Raw genomic sequence first — 25,693 nt, forward strand, 5'->3', positions numbered from 1 at the left:
TAGCTCTGCCTTCACAAAAATATATACCGTATATACTCGAGTATAAGCTGACCTGAATATAAGCCGAGGCACAAAATTTTACTACAAAAAACTGGGAAAACGTATTGACTCAAGTATAAGCTGAGGGTGGGAAATGCAGCAGCTACTGATAAAATGTAAAATCTTTTTAAAAATCGCCACTTTTTTCTGGACACCAAGTAAGATATTTGAAATTCTCTGTATACCCACAGGGTTACATTCATACTGAGATTTTAACAAGCTGCCTAGGTGCCTGAAGTGATCTGCTAAATAGGGACCAAGAGCAGGCAGGAGAGAATCTAAGACAGTGATTCTCAACATGTGGGTCCCCAGATGTTTTGGCCTTCAACTCCCAGAAATCCTAATATAGTAAAACCCCGCTCGTCCGAGCCTCGCTTGTCCGAGCCTCCGTGCAATCTGAGTGGGTGAACGGGGAGTGCCGCAAAGGCTCGCTGCTTGCTGGCTGGCTAGGTGTACGTGTTGCTAGGTAGATAGCAAGCTACCTAGCAACAAGCAGGGGGCACCTCCCAAGGGGCGAGTGCACCGTGCGTGTTGCTAGGTAGCTTGCTATCTACCTAGCAACACGCACGGCTGACTCCTTCGCCACGCCGGGTGCTGGTGCTGCCGGTCCCCAGTGTGACAAAGGAGCCGAGGCACGGGAGGGCGGGCAAACGGGGAGGGCTTTTGCAGCCCTCCCCCTTCACTCGCTCAATGACTGGCCCAAACGCCCGCCAAACTGAGAGGTTTCCTCTCCCTTTGGCAGCAGCTTGGACCCAGGGAAGCGCAAAGCGTGCCCATGCCTGTTTTACCCTAAAGGGAATTGTGGGAGTTGAAATCCAAAACCCCTAGGTTGCTCAGGTTTGCCCATGCCTGCTCTAACCTGGGGGTAGTTGTGGGAATTGAAGTCCAAGAACCATGGAGATCCCAAATTTGCCCATGCCTGCACTATGGCACTGGTTGTTTTCAGTACACTGAATTTTCTGGTCCAGAACCATATATACTTCTGGGATTCACAAATAATACTTTCCATTCAAAAGAAAGTTTTGAGTGACTTCAGTACACTTATGAATTTATTTTCCTGATCCCCTGGCAAATGTTGTATTTGCACAAAAAAGAGAAGTACCTCTTTTTTAAACTTTTGCTCACAATTCACATTACTCCTCAGAACTAGAAACCGGCTCACCTGGTCCATTTTCACATAGGAATGTGTTGAGAAAGGCTGTGGTTTACTATAACTTCCACATTCAAACCCAGACATCTCCAAGGCAGAGAAAATATTCTTTTTGAAACCAGACAAGCTTCTGCTATTTAGGGTGTGATGCTATCCTGGGCTGACCAACTGTTTGATCCAGGATGAGGTTACTTTCTCCATTCCAATGACACCTTGCATTGGCAAAGAGTCTGTCTGAAAACACTGTGTGCAGATATGTCACATTCACACTGGCATAAGACTTCTGTGTTTGAAGAAGTATCTCTTTCCATATACAAAGGGTATATACAAATACAAAGGGTCAGTTGTATGCCTGTCCAAGAACAGAGAGACTTGTTTCAACCAGGTGTTTCTCACCTGTGGGAGGTTGCTACTGTGTGAGGACTTAGAAATGGTCTTCTCAGGTGTGGCCGCGCAACTGTGGAATACTCACTGCTTCAAGAGTGATAGGTACCAATGTTGGTTTCATTTTGGTGAAAAGTTAAAATGTGGCTTTTTATCACAGCTTCTGGAACCTAATGACTGCAACCAATTTTTAATATGTTTTAGATGTTATTGCCTTTAGTATTCTACATTTTTAATTATTTTGCTGGTTTTACTGTAAGTTGCCCAGATAGTTTATAATAATGGAATGGAAACCCTGTGAGAAAATAAATAAATAGATATGCACAAAAGAGGTTGGAAGCATGGCAGTTTTCAGAACGGGTCCTAGCTGTTGGTAATCATAATCATAATCATCATTAGCTTAGTCCATATCATGGATTTCCTCCATGGGACTGAAGCACAATGTATGACACCTCTTTCTCCTCAGCCTTACCATAAGCCTATGAAGTGGGTCAAGCTGAAAGAGAGGGGAGGGAGACAGAAACTCTAGAATTAATACTTTTTAATATTGCTTTAACTGCCATGGCTCAGTGCTATGGAATCCTAGGAGTTGAAGGCTTGCTAAGGCTGGATCTACACTGCTATATTATGCAGTTTCAGAATACAGATTAACTGCTTTGAAGTTGGTTGCTGTGAGTTTTCTGGACTGTATAGCCATGTTCCAGAAGGAATCTCTGCTGATGCTTTGCCCACATCTATGGCAGGCATCTTCAGAGTTTGTGAGATATATTGGAAACTAGACAAGGGAGGTTTATATATCTGTGGAATGTCCAGGGTGGGAGAAAGAACTCTTGTCTGTTTGAAACAGGGATGAATGTTGCAATTGATCTCCTTGATTACCATTGAATAGCTTTGCAGCTTCGAAGCTTGGCTGCTTCCTGCCTGGGGGAATCCTTAGTTGGGAGGTGATTAGCTGGCACTGATTGTTTTTTGTCTGGAATTTCCCTGATTTTGAGTGTTGCTCTTTATTTGCTGTCTCGATTGTAGAATTTTATAAATACTGGTAGCCAGATTGTGTTCATTTTCATGGTTTCCTCCTTTCTGTTGAAATTGTCCATATGCTTGTGGATTTCAATGGCTTTTCTGTGTAGTCTGACATTATTATTATTATTATTATTATTATTATTATTATTAAACTTTATTTGTACCCCGCTAGCATCTCCCGAAGGACTCGATGCGGCTTACAAAGGCCAAGGCCTCAACACATAATATAACAATACAAAACAAAAGGCAAATTAAAACAATTAAAACAGTATAAACAACAAGCAATAAACAATACGCTAAAACACAATAAAACTGGGCCGGGCCAGAGTAATGGGTACAAGATTAAAAGTGCTGATGTGACAGGTGATATATAAGGCTTCTAGGGCAAGTGCAGAGTGCGATATACGATCTAGTTCTAATAAAGTGCTTATGGGACTTGGAGTTGGAGATTTCCTATTACATGGTGGTTGTTAGAAACTGCATTCAGAAACTAGATTCTATGGCAGTGTAGATGGGACCAAAGTCTTCAGCCCTCTATGCAAAATAGTGCTGGTGCTTCACCAGACCATAATTCCCAGGCTTCTATAGCAGTGAGCTTTGGCAGCAAAAGTGGTGCCAGGTTGCATTAATTCTATAGTGTAGATGCACCGGTAATCCAAGGCTGTAACCACTACACCACAAGGGTGCACCTGCACTGTCAAATCATAGAATCATAGAGTTGGAAGAGACCTTGTGGGCTATCCAGTCCAACCACATGCCAAGAAGCAGGAAAATCACATTCAAAGCACCCCTAACAGATGGCCATCCAGCCTCTACTTAAAAGCCTCCACCGCACTCTGGGGCAGAGAGTTCCACTGCTGAACAGGTCTCACAGTTAGGAAGTTCTTCCAAATGTTCAGGTGGAATCTCCTTTCCTGTATTTTAAAGCCATTGTTCCACATCCTAGTCTCCAGGGCAGCAGAAAATAAGCTTGCTCCCTCCTCCCTATGACTTCTCACATCTTTATACATAGTCCTAATCATGTCTCCCCTCAGCCGTCTCTTCTAAAGGCTAAACTTGCCCAGCTCTTTAAGCTGCTCCTCATAGGACTTGTTCTCCAGGCCCTTGATTATTTGTGCCTCCCTTCTCTGGACACATTCCAGCTTGTCAACACCTCCCTTCAACTGCCATGCCCAGAACTGGACACAGTGTGATGATTCCAAGTGTATCTAATCAAGGCAGAATAGAAGGGTAGAATGACTTTCTTGGATCCAGACACTATACTCCTCGTTATGCAGGCCAAAATCCCATTGGCTTTTTTTTTTGTTTTTTAGCAGGCTGCCAAATCACATTGTTGGCTCATGTTTAACTTGTTGTCCACGAGGATCAAAGTCTTCGGTCTTCTATACAAAATAGTGCTGGTGCTTCACCAGACTATAATTCCCAGGCTTCCATAGCAGTGAGCCTTGGCAACTAAAGTGGTGTCAGGTTGCATTAATTCCATAGTGCAGTTTGACACCACTTTAACTGCCATGGCTCAGTGCTGTGGAGTCCTGGGAGTTGCAAGTTTGGTAAGGCATCAACGCTATTGGGCAAAGAAAACTCAGGATTTTGTGAAACGACAACTCCCACAGATCGCCCCATTGCAGCTAATCAAAAGTGGTGTCAAACTGCAACACCAGGCAATGTAGATGCCCCTGGAGCCTGCGAGAGAGAGGTCTCCCCAGCCCCTCCTCCCCTCCCTCTCCGCCCGGAGGCAGGGCTGGAGCAACGTGGCGCTGCCCATCCGCCTCTGCGGACCGAGAAGGACGGAGGGAGTGAACTTTGGGGGAGTTGCGCAGATTCCGGTGGAAAGTGGAAACTCCCGCTCCTGGCCCGGATCCGGGACAGGAATCCAGGAGGATGCGAATTGCCAGCCCGGTCCCCGGAAAGCCAGGCGCCGGGTGCGGATCTCCACGGAGTCCTGTGGAATGCGCCTCCTCCCTCTCCCTCCTCGGCGATGGGCGGCTGAGCCTTTTGCTTGAAGCCCACGGGAGCCCTGGGACCCTCGCGCCCGCCTCTTCGCCCGAGTTCTAAACTAGAAGCACCGGCTCTCTTCCAGCCTCACCATGGGTAAGACGAGGAAGCCCGCCCTGGGGGAGGAGGGGAGTTGTAGGGCAGCCCCAAGGGTGGGGGTCACGTTATGAACCGCCTTTGCGGGGGAAGGAGGAGGCCAGGCTTCGTCAAGTCCCTCCTGAGGGGTTTTCGGAGCTAGAGTCCCCAAAACTTAACTTTTCCCCAGTTCCTCGAAGTACCGTTAACTTGGGTATGTTTGTTTAAAAGGAAATCTCTCCAGTGAGCTTCCTGTCCAAGTTCCGCTCCTCCTTTGCTCTCCCTTTCTTTTTCCAGCAGTGATACTGCGTCCTCTTTGAATCCCACCAAAAATAGAATTTGGGTGAAACCTTCCCCACAGAACCCCCAAAGCCAACAGAAAATACGGGAGGGATTTGGGGGGAATTGCCAGCATTTTGGGGAGATGTAGTGCAACTACATTCTGCGAGCACTGTGAACCCAAACGATAATGGATCTGGACCAAATTTGGCACAAAAACCTAATATGTCCAAATTTAACTACTGTTGGGGTTGGGGGGATTTATGTTGTAATTTGGGAGTTGTAGTTGCTGGGATATAGTTAACCTCTGACCAAAAGTTTGGTGGTTCATATCTGGGGAGTGGGGTGAGCTTCTGCTGTTAGGCCCAGCCTCTGCCAACCTAGCAGTTCAAAAACATACAAATGTGAGTAGATCAATAGGTACCGCTCCAGCAGGAAGGTACTGGCGCTCCATGCAGTCATGTTGGCCACATGACTTTGGTGGTGTCTATGGACAATGCCGGCTCTTCGACTTAGAAATGGAGATGAGCACCAACCCCAAAGTTGGACAAGTCTAGACTTAATGTCAGGGGAAAACCTTTACCTTTACAGTCAAAGAGCATTCTGAACCCAGCCCACAATGGTTCTGCACCAAACTTGGCACACTACCTACATGGCCAACATTGAATACTGGTGGGGTTGGGGAATGCTGTTTTTGAATTGTAGTTGGTTGTAGTTCACCAACAATAAGAGAGCACTCTGTATCAAACTGGTGATGGAACTAGTAAACTTGCCACACAGACCCAACATGTCAAACTTTGAAAACTAGTGGGGTCTTGAGGGGACTGACCCCAGAGTTTGGGAGTTATAGTTCACCCACATCGACAGAGCAACGTGTACCCAACTGATGGATCTGGACCAACACTCTGGTTTCTCTTCAGATTGTATAAATCTTTCACCTTTTACCGATGGACCTGGGCCAAACTTGGCACAAATATCCAATATGACCAACTTTGAATACTGGTGGGGTTTGGGGGGGGGGTGTGACCCAACATTATGGTAATTGTAGTTCTCCCTGCATCCAGAGAACCCTGTGACCCCCACTGATGATGCATTTAAACCAAACTTGGCACATATAGACCCAACATGGCCACCTGTGAATACTGGTGCGATTTGGGGAGGATTGACCCAAGATTTTGGAAGTTGTAGTTCACCCACATCCTTATGCATTTTCTAATGGGAGCATTAATTAAAAAAATGAAAGACTGACTTTTTAAAAATAAATAGTGTTACAAATTACCTAAGCTGCTTCTGCTACTGCTTCTCCTCCTGATGCTGCTGTGCCACTCTCAGTCCCACATCGTGTGGGTGCTTTCTCCTCGGGGTTCCTAAGACCATCAAAATGTGTGTTTTCTTATGGTCTTTGGCGACCCATCTGACACTCCTCTCTCAATTCCCCCCTGGGGTCCCGATGCCCAGGTTGAGAAATGCTGCTGTATGCAGTCTTGAGTATCCCATATCCAAAATGCTCGGGATCAGAAGCATTTGGTTGTTTATTTCCCGGATTTTGGAATGCATATACATAGCGAGGTATCTTGGGATCCAGCTCTAAACATGAGGTTCATTTATGTCCCATCTTTTTACACATAGCCTGGAAGCAATTTCATATAGTATTTCCAAATAAAAGTTGTGTATAGAACAAAGTCGGCGCACATTATACAGAATGCAAAGCTATTACTGTCTCAGCCACCCATGTGGACAATTTCAAATTTTGGATATTGGAATACCAGATAAGGGACCCTCAACTTATACTTAAAGTGCCAAAGCCCAACTCCAGGAAATCCCAGTTTCTGATACATCTAGGTACACAGAGTGCCGGATTTACATGTAACTATAGTTTAGATCAGGCATGGGCAAACTTGGGCTCTCTAGGTGTTTTGGACTTGAACTCCCACCATTCCTAACAGCCTCGGGCCCTTTCCTTTTCCCCCTTCAGCCGCTTAAGCAGCTGAGGGGGAAAAGGAAGGGGCTTGAGGCTGTTAGGCAAAGGCCCTTCTGGCCACCGCTGATACTTGAGCATCAAGCCTCAGTGCTGAGTCCAGGAGGACCCCCAAGCTGCAGACCTGCGCCCTCAGGGGGAGTGCAACCCTGTCAAGCATAGGTTGCCACCCAATACCCCGATCAGTCTCACGACTGGCCAGAAGGACCTCTGTTTTGTCTGGATTAAGCTTCAACTTGTTAGCCCTCATCCAGCCCATCATAGCTATCAGGCACTGGTTTATGGTTCAGGAGGCTTCCTTGGAATTCGGTGGAAAGGAATAGTAGAGTTGAATGTCATCCGCATAGAGATGACACCAAATTCCAAAACTCTCGATAACCTCACCCAAAGGTTTCATGTAGATGTTAAAAAGCATGGGGGACGGAATGGAGCCTTGCGGGACCCCACAGGTCAATGGCTAGGGGTTCGAGCAGGCATCCCCCAGCTTCACCAATTGGGTACGGTCCTCCAGGAAGGAGCAGAGCCATTGCAAAGCAATGCCCCCAAGACCCATTCCTGAAAGCTGTTCCAGATGGATACCATGGTCAATGGTATCGAAAACCGCTGAGATATCTAGGAGAACCAACAGGGACACACTCCTCCTGTTTAGCTCTCTGCAGAGGTCATCCACCAAGGCAACCAAAGCCATCTCCATACCATGGCCAGGCCTAAAACCAGACTGTGAAGGGTCTAGATAATCGGTCTCATCTAAAAATCCCTGGAACTGAGAGGCCACAGCAACAATGAAATTCCCTAATGTTGTAGACAAAGGTTTCCAAAGTGCAAACAGGAAATGTAGATATGAAATATCTTCTGGTGCATGACAAATTTGCAGGTCATAACAGAGAGAAGAGGTAAGGAAATAGTTGTTAAACAGGGATCAGTAGAACACACAGTAAATTGAGATCCCAGCTACACTGCTATATAATGTAGTTCATTACCATTCAACTGCATTATATGAAAGTGTAGATGGGGCCTGAAATATGAGATGATGGTCTTCTTGCTACAGTTGACTGGGGAGATTTAGGAATTGTAATTGAGATAAGAAACATTTCTTTTTTAAAAAATGCACTATTTGTGTTAAAATGTTATAATACAGTATACAATATAATATAGAGAATCCACATACCGTGTTTCCCTGAAAATAAGACAGTGTTTTATATTAATTTTTGTTCCCAAAGATGCTCTAGGTCTTATTTTCAGGGGATGTCTTATTTTTCCATGAAGAAGAATTCACATTTATTGTTGAACAAAAAAATGAACATTTATTATAACCAACTGTGCCCGGCCACGTGTTGCTGTGGCGTTGTCTGGTGGTGTTGATGAGAAATGGTTGAGGTAGTAGTGGTATTGAATGTCTGTTGTATGGTTGTCTTTATGTTTAGTATGCATTTGGTTGTTTGTGTACTGTGAAAGTGGTGAGGGTCTATGCCCCTGTGTAGTATTGTATAGTATTTATACGTTGTCCATGTGTTGTGAATGCTTGGATTGTGTCCTGCTGCATAGTAGAAAGGGTTGGGCTGGATGGCCCTTAGGGGTCTCTCCAAACTCTTGTGCCTGTCCCCTGGGCTGAGTAGGTTGCTAGGAGACCAAGTGGGCGGAACTTAGCCTTGTAACTGGCAGCAATTGGATAAAAACAATTATTCCTCTCCCTCTAATTAGGACTTTATTTTTCTTTTCTTTTTGTTGTATCAACCTAGAGCCGTGGATGATGGGTTGTATTGTCAAATTTCGAGGTTGGGGGGCCTGTAGTTTTGTTGTTTTGTCCGCTGCCCTGATGCCATCACTCTTTTATATATATAGACTGTACAGTAGTTGTCATCATAAACCAGCATAACCAGACAAACTGTGAATCCTATCAAGAATTTCTTTTTACTACCAATATTTCCATGTACAACACTTTATGGTACGTACTAGGCTTGATCGATCCACGAAAAATTTGATTCTAAACTCGTTTCAAAACTAGAGGGGGGCAGCTTTTCGTTTCTGATGGTATTTCCGAATTTGGCCCCCCAAAAAATTCGAAATTAACGAAAATTCGTTATTTTCTAAATTAATTCGTTAATGGCGGACGCGCATGCGCAATTCCCAAAAACAGCACAGAGGGAGAGGACTTTACAGGACTCTCCCACCCTCATTTTTTGAGTGATCTTCTTCCAACTTGGTACAGTGGTAGAACACATTTAACACTGATAGCTCACCAAAATTTGGAACGTTTCCCTTATCCTCTGATTTTTGGCGAATTTTCATAGCTTTTATAATAAACCATTTTTTAATAATTGCAGAAATCTGTTCCTGGTTTGAAAGTCTTATTTCCTGTTAAATTGGGTTGTCTTTACTGTGAAAGTCATTGTTCTACTTCAGAAACTTTGTTTTTGTGGCTGAAACTTTGTTAAATTGGTGTGTGTGTGATATATACTGTGTATATATATAATATATATATAGTCCCTGCATAATGTGTGTGTGTGTGTGTGTGTGTATAGGTAAAGGTAAAGGTATCCCTTGACGTTAAGTTCAGTCATGTCTGACTCTGGGGGTTGGTGCTCATCTCCATTTCTAAGCCCAAGAGCCAGTGTTGTCCATAGACACCTCCAAGGTCATGTGGCCGGCATGACTACATGGAGTGCCATTACCTTCCCGCCAGAGCGGTACCTATTGATCTACTCACATTGGCATGTTTTCAAGCTGCTAGGTTGGCAGAAGCTGGAGCTAACAGCGGGCACTCACTCTGCTCCCGGGATTTGAACCTGGGACCTTTCGGTCTGCAAGTTCAGCAGCTCAGTGCTTTAACACACTTCGCCATCGGGGCTCATGTATATATAATATACATACACATACACACAATGTGGAGAATATGTGGAAAGGTAGATAGATAAGTTGGGAGCCACAGCGAAGGCACCTTCCTGGGAGCAAGGTCTAATAATAATAATAATAATAATAATAATAATAATAATAATAATAATAAAAAAATCCCTTACAATATCCAAGATGGCTCACTGCTACAGAATCTTGGGAGGTTTAGTTTGATATGGTACCATTATTGGCAGAGAAAGCTAAGCTGTAGGAGTTGAAATCCAATCATTTATCCTCCCTATAGAATCAATTTTATATGCATTTTTAGCTACAGAAAAGCTAAAATCAGGACAGTAAAAGAACAACACCCAGAAAATGGGAATTCCAGACAGGAAACAATCAGGGCCAGCTAATACCTCCCAACAAAGGATTCCCCCAGGTAGGAAGCAGCTAGGCTTTGAAGCTGCAAGGCTATTCAATGCTAATCAAGGTGACCAATTGCAACATTCACACTTGCCTCCCACAGACAAGAGTTCTTTCTCCCACCCTGGACCTTCCACAGATTATTATTATTATTGCTAATTGAGAGACCATGAAGGCCAGTCATATAGAAAAGGAGGGTGACTTTGTTTTTGCCGTCCTTTTTCCCTTGGCGCCTGGCCAATGGCCTTTTCAACTGGTACCGTGGACTTCATCTCCCAGAATCCCTGGTCTTTGAACCATCCACGAGGGTTTCTGGGAGTTGGAGTCCCGAACGCCATCCATTGGCATTGCTGGAAACCGCTTGGGTCTTCAACTCCCAGAATTCATAGCCATTGAAGAAGCTTGCAAGCGTTTCTGGGAGTTGAAGTCCAGAATGTTTTGCTGGCTGAGGTCGGAGCACAGCCACACAGGGTGGTTTTCCTCTGTCGCCATCCTGCTGCCTTGGGCTTCCGAGCGGCTGCCCTTTGCAGGAGGGAAAGGTGGAGGAAGGGTTTGGCTGGGCCTGCTGCCTGAGAAGGGAGGCGAGGCCTAGCCAGGCGCCAAGCACTGGCCTCACATAGGACGCCGTCCCAGGAAAGAGATGCCCTCCCAGGAAGGGGAGAGGAGGTAGCGGAGGAGGGCGGGTGTACATGGATATGGAGATGTGTGTGTGTGTGTGTGTGTGTGTATGTATGTCGGCTGTTGGGGAAGGGCGGAAATTGAGGCCTGGATGTGCAGCGGCCGCCTGGAGCCTCCGCGGCCTTTCCGGCTGCCGGGGAAGGTGGCAAAGTGTATGGGTCCATGGGGGGCACCTGGAGGCCCGCAGAGATTAGCCACCTTTCGGGTGGCTTTTTTTTTTTTTTGCAAAAGCTTTTTTTTCCTAACGAAAAAAACGACGACATAACGAAAAACGGCCTCTCGCGATTCGAAACCGCGATATCCAGACGTGTGGACAACCAATGCTTCAAAATTGCTTCAAAACAAACGAAAATAACGAATTAATAACGGTTAACGGGGAAAACAAATTATTTGAGCAAGCCTAGTACATACATTTACCAATCCTGCATGCTCTGGTGTTCTGTTCATTGGGCATGCTTCCAAACAAAAGCTTTGCTAGGTCTTACTTTCGGGGGAGGCCTTATATTTAGCAATTCAGCAAAACCTCTACTAGGTCTTATTTTCTGGGGATGTCTTATTTTAGGGGAAACAGGGTACTAGAAAATTAGAGTCATAATAGTAAAGATTATCCTATACATCCTACACAAAAGAAAGAACAAATAAAATAGATAGAATAAAGACTAAAGAAAAACAAAGAAGACTGAATAACTAGAAAGATAACAACTAATCCTTTCCACAGCTGCTATAGCCATATCCTAATTAAGCTTCCTCCATCTTAAGAAAAAGCCCAAAGATATACTTCTTTCTATAATCTACCGATTTCACATGCATATAAAGTAAAACTTGCAATATTAAATAGTAATCCTGAAGAAAGTCAATAAAATACTAGTCCCCCAATATCTATCCACTAATAATAATAAATGATCGTAATTACTTCTAGTTGGACAAAAACAATTTCTAGTCTTCAAAACGCAAATAATCCTAAACTCTATTTTAAATATTAAAATTAACAATAATCAATTATCCATTATTCTGATATCATTACTCTGATAATGTTGTGAATGCGCCTTCGGAGACTGTGAATGATAGTGGTGGGATCAGGAGAGGAAGGAAAAACCCTCGCGAGGAGGGCTCGTTGGAGGATTTGTTTAGGAAAAGGGTCAGGGAGACTGATGGGGAGTCTTCTGAGGAGGATTCATGTGGGGATCCTGAGGTGGAAATGGATGCTGGGGAACAGGTGTTAACGGAGGAATTGGGCACGGGCACCGGAGATGCTTGAGGACGAATCGGGGCCCATGGATACTGCTGATGCTGGGGAAGCTTGGGTGTCTTCAGAAGCAGATTCCACTTGGTCTGTTTGGAGGAGTGAGAGGGGGTCCACAGGTGTGGATAGAGTTGGGCATGGACAGGATGATTGGGACTCTGATGAGGAATTCGGAACACCTGACCCAAGGGCATTGGCTGTGTGGAGTTCTGATTCAGATTAAGAAGTTGAGACACCTGCTCTTTGGGCATGGATAGTTTGGAAGCCCAGGGAGACCTGGATATATTGGGGTTGTTTGGCCATTATACCTTGCATGTGGCAAGGTGTTGCTGGGCGCCATTGGTTTTCCTGTGTGTGTTACTGTAGACTGGACTGGGACTTTGCAACGGATATAAATTTAATCTGGGTTATTCTGCAACGGAGGGCTGGAATTGTGTGGGTTTTCCTGGACTGCACTGTTATTACTATTTGTATTAACTGCTGTTCGCCCTCATTGCTTTGGCTCTCTGTGCCATTTCATGTTGTGATCTTCTTGGATAACTTCAACCTCTCGGACCTTGGACCTTGGACTAGAATTTGACTCGGCTTTGCTCTTCGCTCTCAATCCGTGGCTTGGCATCGTTCTCTATTCTATGGCTGTCTGCTGTTGCTGACTACTACCTTCACTCCTGATACCGACGCTGTCTGCTTATCCCAACTTCGGACCGGCTTGATGACGTTCTCCCGCTCTGCTCCTTTAACTCCTGGCTTGGCGTTTGCTTCTGCAGCAGCTTGGCGCTGCTGGTTTATCCCGACTTCGGACCGGCTTGACGACGCTTTCCCGCTCTGCTCCTTTAACTCTTGGTTTGGTGTATGTTCCAGCAGCGGTTGCTGCGAACTCGCCAGCGTCTTGCTGTTTTGCTGGCTTTGCTGCTCTGAACTGGGAGTTCCCTAGCTCAGTTTGGGCGTTTGTTTGTTTTGAACTCCTATTTGTACTTTTGTGTTTTGGGAAAGGTTTGTGGGCTTCAATACTACTTGCTTTAGTTCATGCCTCCGTTTTTCAGCCCATTGTGAACTTTTGGGTCAAGTTCTAGAACTTTAGGTTTAACCCGGATTATATCTCTGGCTAATCCGGATTATTTGCCAGTTCTTGTTTTTTGGGGTTTTACCCGCTTGTTCTACTTAATAACACTGAAAGTTAAGTGTTTTAAGTCTTTTTAGTTTGTTGAGCTATTTTTTGGACTGCTGCTTTAATAAACTCTATTTTGCTCTCTAATTAGCGTCTGACTTTTGACAGATAACTTTTCAATATCTAAAATCCATTAATAACATTATATAATTCCAGTTTTCCCATAATTTAACCTCAGTATAAAACTTCAGATATTTTGTTAAATCAAATTAATTTTCATTAGCTGTCTCTGCCATTTCCCCATTCATTCTCTCATAAGTATGGTTTTAGGTTCCTCATCTGGTCTCAGATTTGCACAATCTTCTTCATTTTCCTTCCCCTCATCTGACAATATATCTTGCTGTTCCACCACATCCAGATCCTGAAATAATTGATTCATCTCTTCCTCTTAATATTCTTCAGGTTATTCAGAACATTCACTAACCTTTAGTATTCCAATCTCCTCTAAGAACTTCGGCATGGAACTTAACCTTTATCTCCGTTCACCAAACACTACTTGATAGAAAGCAGCCTTTGCTATGCAGAAATTCTAGAATCACAGACATTTTTCCACACCCACCATAAATCACTTGGCAAGCAGGAATCAAACTTAGCAGTGCTTTTTTTTCTAACTTTATCCAATCCAATGACTCCTTTTGGAAAAAATACAGCTTTTCACAGTATCTATCTATCTGCACCTTGTCCACCAAAAATAAGAAATTCAAGTTGAATAAAGACAATATAAAATCAATAAATTTTTCAAACATCATTGTTGCTAACCCTTTTGTTCACTACAAACTTTGCTATTTCCAATTCCAGTGAAATGGTCTTTTCTTTGTTTCAAAGAGAAGACAGCTTACTTGGGCAGAAGTATCACAGCTGCCTCCAAGATTCCTTTAATTCCAGAATCCCAATAATCAAAATATAGAAACTAAATAAAGCAAAGTTTCAGGGCTCACTACATGAAAAGCCTCAGGAGACAGTGATGGGGCATGATGAAATCCCAGTATCCTCAACAGTTTTGCTGATTTTTCCTTATGGTCTGTGTTAAGAAGCTCTCATGGACAATGTCTTTTGATCTTCCCTTGATCCAGGAAGGTAACTGCCTCACTTCTTTCTCTATGTATCTCAGCTATAGGGAAAGCTTTAACCTACCATCTTCTCCTGAAAGATAAGTAACCTTTCCAAGTTCTGCAACCTTTGAAACTTTGAAATGTTCTTCCATTGGAAGCTTATCTGACACCTATGATTGCAAATATTTTTGACCTGGAACAAAGACTTTTGAAAAAATCCTCCAGGCTTTTAGAAATGAGGAAGATGTATTATTTTTAAAATCCATTCAAACCACCAGCTTTCCTGATGTTGGCAGGAACTGACCTTCCTTTCAGGGAGTTGTAGTTCACGCACAAGCAGAGAAACTGTGACCTCAACCAATGATAGACCTGGTCCAAACTTGGCACACAGAACCCCATTACTAAGTCAACCTACTGGAGGGGTTTGAGGGGAGTTGTAGTTTACCATACAGCCAGAAAGCACACTGAACCCCACCGATGATGCATCTAGAGCAAACGTACCCAGCGTAACAAACTTTAAGTACTGATGGAGTTTGTCAGGGTTAACCTGGCATGATGTTAGTTGTAGTTCACCCACAACTTCATGCATTTTGTACAATTAAAAATTGACTTTTTCAAATAACCCGGGCAATGCCAGGTATCCAAGCTAGTTAATTAATAAATGTGGTCATGTATTCCAGCAATTACATTTTTAGGCTGCCATTCTGTATGCACTTATTTGGAAATAAATTCCATTGTACTCACTGGAACTTACTTCTGTCTAGGCAATTATAAGACTTCTCTGCAAATGTCCAAAACAGAACATGTGTGGCCAGCTGCACTTCAGAGTATTTAATTATGGAACAGCTTGGTAGCGTAATACTTTTGTGGGTTTTGAGGGCTTTTCTGCCCTAGGAGGCAGTGCTTTGCCAGTTGTTCCCCAGCTTCTCTTTCTTTTATTTTCCTCTTAATACAGCCTCTGACTGGGTAATAAACTGAGTTTTAATCAAAGCTCACAAACCATTAGTAGCCATAATAGTAATGGGAATTGCAGGAGACATTAATTGAATCAGCTGCAGTATTCACAGAAACACCATATGCACCTAATAGAGTCTGCAGGTAAATAATAAGGATCCTTTCCAGTTTTCTGCAAACTCTTTTACCGATCCTGAATAAATATTGTTCCTAATTGACTACCTGTGCATGGTAGCTTCCAACAGTACTGCTAGTTGTACTGATAGTATGGCTTCTCATCATGAGCCACAAGGGAAATAAAAGATATACATTATTCAGAAAGCAATATAATAAATGCTAATTTATGTTAAAACAAAAATTAGTGTATGGTAACTATGCCAAATGCATTAATGACAGTAAAAAATCAATCAATGGGAAAATGCTAATATTCCAGAAAGTAAAACACTTCCATATTACATTTCTGTTTCTAGAATTTTAACTCTTTGGAATAATAATAAGACCAGTATTTGAAGCTGAAGGTTCAAGACTGCAGTCTCATGCTTTTGAGACATAGTATTGATAGTAGTATCACTTATGAGCACAATACTAGAGCTATCACAAAGCTGTCAGGTGATAATGCTCTCCGCATCTGCTGCATATTGGTGATTTAATGCAGATTGAAGGTAATTTTATAAATAATATATTTTAATTTTATGCATGAACAAAGTCTGTATATATTTAACCATGAGAAAGCAAAGCTCCCTTGTCTTAGTTCCAAGAGACAGTCAGCATTCAGTGGACAGACAGAAATATTTATCAGATCTGGTTCCTCACTATAAGTGTTTTTCACCTGAAAGATTATTAATTCTTTCTGTAGACTTTTGAGTTCTTCCAAGTGCACATTTTGAAGTGAAGGCACTTGCTATGACAGTTCTCATGGAACCACATTCCTAAGAAGAGTAAAAAAAAAAAAGCAGTCAAAATGATACACTTTATCAAATCATCAAACATGTTTTTAAATTTAGTGTTGTTAATTGCTTTTATAATTCCATTTTAAATGTTTGTTTTACTGTACTCTGTTTTTAAAGGCATCTAATAGTTGCCAATGTGTAAAGCCACCTTGAGTCCCCTTCGGGGTTGAGAAAGGTGGGGTAGAAGTATCGTAAATAAATAAAATAAGATAAATATATTCCATTTGATTTCTACAAAGTCTTTCGTGAAGCAGAGTTTCATGGCAAGCATATCTTAATTAAGCCAAGAAAGGTCATTCTAATAAAGAAATAGTCTCTCTTACATTTACAAAAGATTAGATGTAGTAATGGGAAGATATATGGAGGTGATACAAGATAGTCAACATAGCTCAGTGCCTGGAGGTGGGTGTTCTACTTTGTTGGGGTAACAGTCATTTGTTTACCTGCAACACTGCTAGCAGGTAGGAAGAGAGCACCAAGAATCCCCTATTCTGTTGTCGGTTGCGAATGGAAGGCTGTAACAGTAACAAAGACCAACAAAAATGTATATGGAGCTCTTCTTGGCTGGCAGGCTGTTGACACTGAAAAGTCAGGCAGCACTTAGCTAGAATGCTCTACAGGGGAATTGGACTGGCAGATCTGCTCTTTATCACTGTCACTGTCACAGCCAGAAGACTAAATATGTCTAAAACTATTTCCAGAACCTTATCATGAAAAGAGATGGCTCACGAGAAAAGACAAGAAGGTTTGGTAAGATAGAAGGTAGTAGGAAAAGAGGAAGCCAGAGACCCAAGGCACTTTCCACACAGCTGTATAAAATCCCACATTATCCACTATGAACTGGAATATATGGCAATGTGGACTCAGATAACCCAGTTCAAAGCAGATATTGTGAGATTTTCTGCCTTAATGGTCTGGGATACAGGGCTGCATGGAAGGGCCCTGAGTCTACAGGATGTGGGGCAGGCTTGATGGGACTTGCAGGTTTTTCACTCATATGGTTGCCATTCGCCAAAGGTTACCTTGACAGCATTTAACAATGAAGTGAGTTGAAGGCAGAAATGCAGTAAGAAACCAAGGGACTGTAGGAGTTCCAGGGAAATAGATGGACGAGACAGGGTACAGGAAACATTTGCCTAGGTGGGCTTTTAAAAAATGGCTTCCTGTGGCCACTGACTCTTCATAGCAAGCTGCTGGTACAGACTGTGGCAGCTTGCCCAAAATTAAAGATTCTCTCTTTGCACTACAAAATAGAAAAAAAGAAAATGCCAAGTGTATCCCCATCTGGGAATTAGGTCCATTGAACTCAATAGCTGGAATCCAGTCAGAGGCATTATATTGGTGCAAAAATCATTGTTCAACTGGTGTATGAAGTTGCATAGTCATGGACTGTAATGCAGCCAGTTGTTCCATGTTCATCTCACTCACCCTTGACTTGGATTGAAATCTCCTCAGCAGCATATTCTGATCATAGAAATTAAGCAGAGTCAGCTGTGGTTAGTACTTGGATGGGAGACTGCCAACCAGGTGCTATAGGCTATATTTCAGAGGATGGAACTGACAAAACCACTTCTGAATATTCCTTAGTGACGAAATCCCTAAGAAATTAATAGGGTCATAAGTTGACATGCAATTTGGAGATAAATGTGTGCGTGCACAGAGGTTCTTATGGAGCAAGTATGACTAAATAAGCCTGTTGATTTGTTAGGAGGAGAGCATCTTGTTTTCAGAAGAGATGTTATCCATATAATGATGATGAACTGAGACAATTCTATTGGGCAGAGGCTGACTGAAAATGTTTGTGACAGGACTGATTTCCCTGAAATAACACTTTCAAACTTTACTTTTTTCAGGTTTTTTAATTTGCTAAACCAAATACAATTTTTATAAGAACTTTGATTCATTTTTCCTGTGTTAGAGGTGGAATCCTTCAGCCTTCCATGGTGTTGTCGAACGGCACTTCCTATCATTCCCCACAATTGGCTGTGCCAGCAAGGGCAAGTAGGACTTGCAGTCCAACAACATCTGTAATGCCACAGGATTCTCAGCTGTCATATGAGTTATGTGAAAATGAATGAGAATATCATAGTTTTTCTTCTTCTTTTGCAGGGCATGCACTTCTAATCCTTCTGTTGTGCTCAACTGTCTCACTCCTTGGTGGACTAATATTTGGATATGAGCTTGGAATTATCTCTGGTGCCTTGTTACAGCTGCAAGTAGACTTTCATCTTGGCTGCTTTGAACAGGAAGTCCTTGTGAGTTCTTTACTCATTGGAGCTCTCTTGGCCTCTTTAGTCGGTGGGATCTTCATTGACCGACAAGGAAGACGGAAAGCAATATTGGCCAGCAATGCAATTTTGTTATGTGGTACTCTCATTCTGACACTAGCTGGATCACTCCTTTGGCTGGTATGCGGGCGAATGATTATAGGCTTTGCAATCTCTATATCATCTATGGCATGCTGCATCTATGTCTCTGAAATGGTGGCTGCCCATCAACGAGGTGTGTTGGTTTCCCTGTACGAAGTTGGCATCACCATAGGTATCTTACTTTCGTATGCACTGAATTACCTCTTTTCAGAAATCAAGGAAGGTTGGCGTTACATGTTTGGACTGGCTGTTGGTCCAGCAGTCATTCAGTTTCTCAGCATTCTGTTTCTCCCAAAGAATTCTATGAACATTAATGTGCACTACAGTGGGAGTCGCAAAAATCTCATCCAAATTCAGAAGAATGAAGATGGTGGAGGTGTCATGCCACTATGCCCTAAGGAAAAGCAATATTATTTTGTAGACCTCTTTAAGTCCAAGGACAACATGAGGACCCGGACTCTGGTAGGGCTAGGATTGGTGCTCTTTCAGCAGTTTACAGGGCAGCCAAATATCCTTTCCTATGCTTCCACCATTTTCCGCTCCATGGGATATCAGAGTGACTCCTCCGCGGTTCTGGCTTCTGTAGGTCTTGGAGTTATGAAGGTGCTTTCAACTCTTTTTGCCATGGCTTTTGCAGATAAAGCTGGTAGGAGAGTGTTATTAATGGCTGGCTGTATAGTGATGGCCTTGTCCGTGACTGTTATTGGATTGACCAGTTGTTCTATTCCAATAGAAGTGGTAAAAGATTGTGAGGCACTTGTTGGATCAAGCAACTCTTCTTTCAGCCCAGGTCACCTTCCCATAAAATCCACTTCTTCTGAGCCACTTCCATCCTATTTCCCACTGGCATCAGGTGCTAGTGAAATTCCAGTGGAATCAACGTTTGCTCTCACAGGGTCAGCAGCTGTCCAAACACATCCCAGTAGTGAAAATGGAAAGAGGATAACAACTGTTCCATCACACACTGAGCAGACCTACCTTTTCAATCACTCATTTGAAGAAAAGAGACCAGGTCCCAGTTCATCCATCAGTGAAGCTCCTTTGAAATATCATATTCTTCTAAACTGGATTACATTGCTAAGCTTGATGGCTTTTGTGAGTGCTTTTTCAATTGGATTTGGACCAAGTAAGTTTCTTTATTACGGTTTTACATTCTCTGGCCATACAGCTTACTTATATGAATGGACCTGGCTGTAAGGCAATGTGCTTCTAGTTTCATAGAGTGAGGATGTTAAAACTTGATTGTGTTGATCTTTAGCTCAAAAATGGAAAAGGTCTTTTCTAGCTGTTGTTGGGTTGCAATTCCCATGAGCCCTCACCACTGGGTATACTTGCTAGGACTGATGGGAGTTGCTGTTCAACAACATCAGGAGAGCCACTCATTCTCCATTGTTGCTTTTGAAGAAGACTAATACCATGAAAAAGCTTCTCTGTGGTATCCACTGTTCTTATCACCAAAAGAAAGTCCTCATGGAAAAAGGAGAACCTCACACCAAAAAAACCCCAACAGGAGTTTTTTCTAAGCTTGGTGGAGAGAAACATCTAATCTTCAGATCCAGTCCTGTGCCCACATACTTGGGAGTAAATTTCACTTACCTGTGGAATTTACTTACAGGTATATGCTAATAGAATAATTATTAATTTTTTGGTTTCCTTGAACTCACTATGTTTAGCTCTTTTTGTGGGTGTCCATTGCTCCTTCCAAGGTCTCTTAAATCAGGGAGGAAAGGTGACCAGGATTTTGGAGTTCTGCATCCTGTAACATGCTCTGAATCTTTACCAGACTTGCTGTCCCCTTTTTCCTCCAAATAATTTGACTTTTGGGGGGACGGTGAATTCAGAGTATACCCTGTCTTCTCTAGCTGGCCTGGGCGTAGGAGCTCCCATACATATTTTACACTTAGGAGAAGAGGTTTTTCAAAACAGGAAGTTAGAAACAGGCGTGGTGGCTTCAGGACCATAAGCAACTCATGTTCAATTTCCCCAATTGCTGTCTTAGACTACAGTTCCCTCTAGCAAACAGCACTTCTTCTATAGCATTTGCCTTTCTGAGAGCTCGGGTCATCTTCGTCCCTGATGCATTGCCCAAGACCTATGAACCAAAAATGTTTAGGATTGAGCCTGAAATCTTAAGGTCCATGCCATGCAGTCATGCCTTCTCAATACTCCACAGAAGAAATCATGCAGTCTAACAACATCAGAGAGTGGTGAAAGCAGCGAAGAACACACAAGCAATGAGAGGCTGCAGCAGTTTGCTTTTGCCTGGCTCTACAAAAGAGCAAGATTTTGCCGCCATTTCTCACTTCCTCGTGCTAAGTTAACTCAAGTGTAAACTACTTTCACACTAAGAATGGATTTGCAGAGATTGAAGTAAGGTGAGGATTTAAACAAAACATGGGAGGAACACAGTGAGCCTGGACATTTTTAAACCAATTAAAAAAGTAGGACAGCATGGGATTAACCAAGACTGCCTCTGCCAAATGAGGACAGTTGGGAGGTATGGGCTTCACTTTAGCCAGCCCCACCCTTCACAGCATAAAACTTTATTTGCCATCCTGTGAGCGATAAGTTAATTCCTATCTTCCAAGTTGTATGCGTAGTTTGGAAACTTATTTACTTTATGTGTGCATGACAGCAAAAGTAAATAAAATTCGAATATAGTGGCTAGTTCCTGGAATGGCAGGAAATGAAATGAATTCCTTCAGAAACAGCTAGGAGCCCCAGGCAACAGAATTAGTCTGTGTCTCTTATGTGCTTCGACTATCCTAATTTGATAGGAGCTTTCCATTGATTGACTGATTAATTTCAATGTATATTCTGCCGTTTTCCTTGTACAGGATACAACAGGGGTCCTTGGCCTTCCTAATAGGCTCAACCAAAAGCAGCCTGCTGCAGCCTCTTCTACCTTTTGCGTTCTTTCTCATTTTTAATAATAAGGTTTCCTTTCTTAACCATCTTTGATGTTCGTTGGACATATGTGTCCCAGTTTTTATCCATAAAATATTGAATGTTATGCAAACCTGAGTCCCTATTAAAAACAGCAGCCACAGTAACCGTTCAGAGAGGCTTCTGCAGTAAGCCATTATTTAAAATGCCCCCACACCTTTCACACCACCTCAATCACCTAAAATGGTGACTGTACCACATTCTTCAGGGTCCTTATATAGCTTCTGAATATCACTTGGATGGGAAAAAAGTAAGGGAGGGCTACCTTTTTTCTCCAGTTTGGATATTGGGCGGGGGGGGGGGGGTGGTAAGGAGGTGGGAGCATCTTGTCTCTTAAAGAACCAGGTTGCTTTCCTTGTGCTCCCCCTACTTTTTCAGGGTGGATGGTCATTCTTTTTCTTCAATTATAATTGTTTCCCTGATCAGTATTTATATAGATGCATTTTAAGATTAGCCCCACAGGGCCGGGCTGTGGCACAGGCAGGTGCACTAAATCACTCTGACCATGAGGTCATGAGTTCAAGGCCAGCCCGTGGCAGGGTGAGCACCCGTCAATTTTTTTAAAAAAATAGCCCCTGCTCATTGCTGACCTAGCAATCCGAAAGATAGTTGCATCTATCAAGTAGGAAATAAGGTACCACTTATAAAGTGGGGAGGCAAATTTAACTAATTTACGATGTTGGAATGAGGAAGTGCCGTCACAGTGGATGATGAAGCAGCTGCTCCCCCCATGGCCAGAATCAAACATCCCCTCAGGCGAAGGTTAAATTGCCTCTGTGTCTGTCTCTGTCTCGGTTCTATGTGCATATGGGCATTGAATGTTTGCCCTATATGTATATATTGTGATCTGCCCTGAGTCCCCTTCGGGGTGAGAAGGGCAGAATATAAATACTGTAAATAAATAAATTGTAACCCCTCATGAACATAAATCCTCTCCTTCTCTTCAGCTCATCCTAAGTACAATTAGCCACTCATGTCCACAAATTCTGCATCCATGGATTCCACTATCAACAGGTTGAAAACACACACGCACACATTCCAAAAGGCAATCCTTGATTTTACCACATTATATAGGTGACACCATTTTACTACAACAATGTATATAATGGGACTTGAAATTTTAGTATCCAAGGTGAATAAACCAAATCCCAGTAGATACCAAGTATCCACAATATATTCCCTCCATATATATTTTATTCCCTCTACATATATTTAAAAGAAGAAAAACATTATTTTTACATGCCCCTAAATGTAACCCTCAAATACCCATGTGTCATAGCAAAATTCATAATTTCGGTCCAAAAAGCTGCCCTCAACTTAATATTGCATATGCCCATGTATAAGTTGTCTGCTTGTATAAGTTGAGAACAGGTCTTGGGGCCAAAAGTATGGGTTTTGGTTTGTTCTCACTACAGCAGGGTTTACCTACATGTCAGCATAGTGTTCAGTGTGCAGCAAAATCAAGAGTTGCTTTTTTGAAATTCCCCTCACCTAAAATTTATATTTTCAGATAGAGGTTGGCTGAATTAATGAATTCAAAGAACTTGCTGTAATTGTCTAAACCATCTCCAATGTACAAGTATCTCATTTTTCTGCAAACATATTTTCTCCAATTAGTTCTTTGTAATTCTTTGGTACAACAGAGTAAAATTATTGCTTGCTGTTCTCTTTCATCCCACCTCACTGTACACTTCTCCCTTCCTTTATTTTGCCACAGTGACATGGCTCGTCCTTAGTGAAATCTACCCAACCAACATACGAGGAAGAGCCTTTGCCTTCTGCAACACTTTCAACTGGGCTGCCAATCTATTGATCAGTTTCTCCTTCTTGGACCTCATTGGTTCGTATAAGCATTGCTCTCAGCAGATTTGTTTCCTGTATCAACCTCTGTTCCATAGTAGACCTTTGAATAGGGTCTGGGTTGCCTGGTTGAGAAAGCAGAGAGCCTATCTGTGAGCACAGGCATGTTGTTGTCATGTGCTTTCATGTCATTTCTAGCTTATGGAAGTCCTACGGTTGTGTTTTCTTCACAAGACTAATTCAGACAAGATTTGCTATTGCCTTCCCAAGGTGCTCCAGTGAGTTTCTGCAGTTGAACAAAATTTTGAATTGTAACCTCCCAGAGTTGTAGTTCAAACCTGAAATTTTTGTAACCAGCCCTCCATGTTCTCTTGGGTTTGGGGCAGAGGACCCCCATGAAAGTGAAAAGCTGTAAATTTTTAAATGTTATACTTTTACCTGAGAGAAAAACTTCTCTAAGAATTTCAGGGTCCTCCAGGATGATTCTGTGGTCAACTTCTGGAAGCCGGCCATAGACTTGCACTGAAGGACCTAGAGATTCCTAGAAAGAACATTTGAATCAAATCCATTAAAAATCAAATCCGCCAATGTCAAACCAACAATTGTGGAGGGCCAGTGGTATACCTCTCTGGCTACTGTAGGCATATCACATATGCTTAAAATTACCATGTATTTCACTTGAGGAGCAACTGTGGTGGATGGCTTCCTTGTCAGTATGGGTGGTGAATCTGACCAGTGGTTTAGTCCAAACTTTAAAAGAACTAATTTAGGTGCTGAAACTGATTTCAAAAATAAATTTGAACTAATACATGGAATAGGCCCATTGACATGGAGGGGATGACTAAGGTTATCTCACTCACAACATATATAGCATCTATAGCATTTGTCACTAGGTAGAATAGTGTTAGAAACCCCCGCTGAGCTGCTGAACTTGCCGACTGAAAGGTTGGTGGTTCAAATCCAGGGAACGGGGTGAGCTCCCACTGTTAGCCCCAGCTTCTGCCAATCAAGTAGATCTATAGGTACTGCTCCGATGGGAAGGTAACGGTACTGCATGCAGTCATGCCAGTCACGTGACCTTGGAGGTGTATATAGACAACGCCAGCTCTTCGGCTTACAAATAGAGATGAGCACCAACCCCCAGAGTCGGACACAACTAGACTTAATGTCAGGAGAAAACCTTTACCTTTACCTTTACCTTAGGACAGTTTTGCTACTGCTGCTGCTGTTAGTGGAGATAGACTGAGTATAGGTTGCATTACTTTTTATTACTTTTTATAATACAACCTCTGACTATCAATTAAAGCTGGACAATTTGTAACCAAAATTAACTAATTTGAGCAGGCTTCAGAACAACACTTAACAAATCTACTGCTGTGATATTCTGTAAGCATAAAAACAATTCTGAGTATGCAAGATATTCTCCAGGTTGTTTTTCAAACACCTGACTTTAAACAGCAGACAAGATGCTGCTGAGTTAGAGCCCTGTTGAGCTTTTAAAGTGGAGGTTAAAAGGGCTCCAACTGTCACTATTTAGTTTTGATAAATGCAATAGCCTTCAGCATCTCCAGTCAAAAATGTTTGCCATACAGTAATTTTATTTTTACTACTACTTTCAGATGCCATAGGATTGTCGTGGACATTCCTTCTCTATGGAGTAGTGGGAGTGGTGGCCATTCTATTTATTTACCTTTTTGTACCAGAAACCAAGGGGCAATCTCTAGAAGAAATAGACAAGCAGTTCTCAAAGAAGCGGTAAGTCCCAATCTGCTTGCTTGTTGCTGGGAAGCTTAATTTATGGTTGCTGGCAGTGTCAACACTGAGTCAAATCTTTTGTGCCCAACTTGCGGGAAACATTTGGGGTGGGGAAAGGGGCACAATACTGGTTTAACACATCCCAATGTATCTCTCCTATTGGCAGATTGCACCAAGGGAACACATGTTGGCAAAACATGTGGAAGAGAAGTGAAATCCTTGCCCGAGCTCAGTATCAAAGGGTGGACCATTCCAGTGACTCCTGAAAAAGAAACTGTGTATGTTGTCATGTTGTCACTTGTGAAGAGACTCCTATTAGTGAAACATTTGGACACTGGTTTCTGCAGTACTGAAGTGTGATGGATGGCATGCCCAAAGGGGTTATTCTGGACTCATGCAGGTTCGTATAAATGACAGAATGCTTTTCCTGCTTTAAATGTGTCTGTTATATTATGCATAGAATCAAGCATCCTGGTCTCTAGGAAAGGTTCCTCTTAATAACATGCTTTGATGTCCCTGTTCAGTTCAAGAGGAGCTATAGCCAATGATTCATACAGAAGGTCTTTTTAAAAGATAAATAAACCATAAATTATGATAACA

At 42.6% G+C, this 25,693-nt stretch overlaps 1 protein-coding gene across 1 annotated transcript; it reads left to right on the plus strand.

The window, feature by feature from the left end:
* The first annotated feature begins 4,114 nt into the window (after positions 1–4,114).
* On the plus strand, positions 4,115–25,693 carry slc2a10 (solute carrier family 2 member 10). Its single transcript, XM_008110095.3, has 5 exons — positions 4,115–4,687; positions 18,333–19,718; positions 23,256–23,378; positions 24,958–25,093; positions 25,260–25,693. The coding sequence occupies exons 1-5, from the start codon at positions 4,684–4,686 to the stop codon at positions 25,357–25,359; spliced, it is 1,749 nt and encodes a 582-aa protein (XP_008108302.2). The 5' UTR covers positions 4,115–4,683; the 3' UTR covers positions 25,360–25,693.

Source organism: Anolis carolinensis, chromosome 4 (genome assembly GCF_035594765.1).
Source record: "Anolis carolinensis isolate JA03-04 chromosome 4, rAnoCar3.1.pri, whole genome shotgun sequence".
NCBI classification, from domain to species: Eukaryota; Metazoa; Chordata; class Lepidosauria; order Squamata; family Dactyloidae; genus Anolis; species Anolis carolinensis.

Bases quoted from the DNA above. Each gene is read 5' to 3' on its own strand.
- slc2a10 (XM_008110095.3), top strand. The intron at 19,719-23,255 runs GTAAGTTTCTTT...ATTTTGCCACAG, and splicing joins TTCAATTGGATTTGGACCAA to TGACATGGCTCGTCCTTAGT. The intron at 23,379-24,957 runs GTTCGTATAAGC...TACTACTTTCAG, and splicing joins CTCCTTCTTGGACCTCATTG to ATGCCATAGGATTGTCGTGG.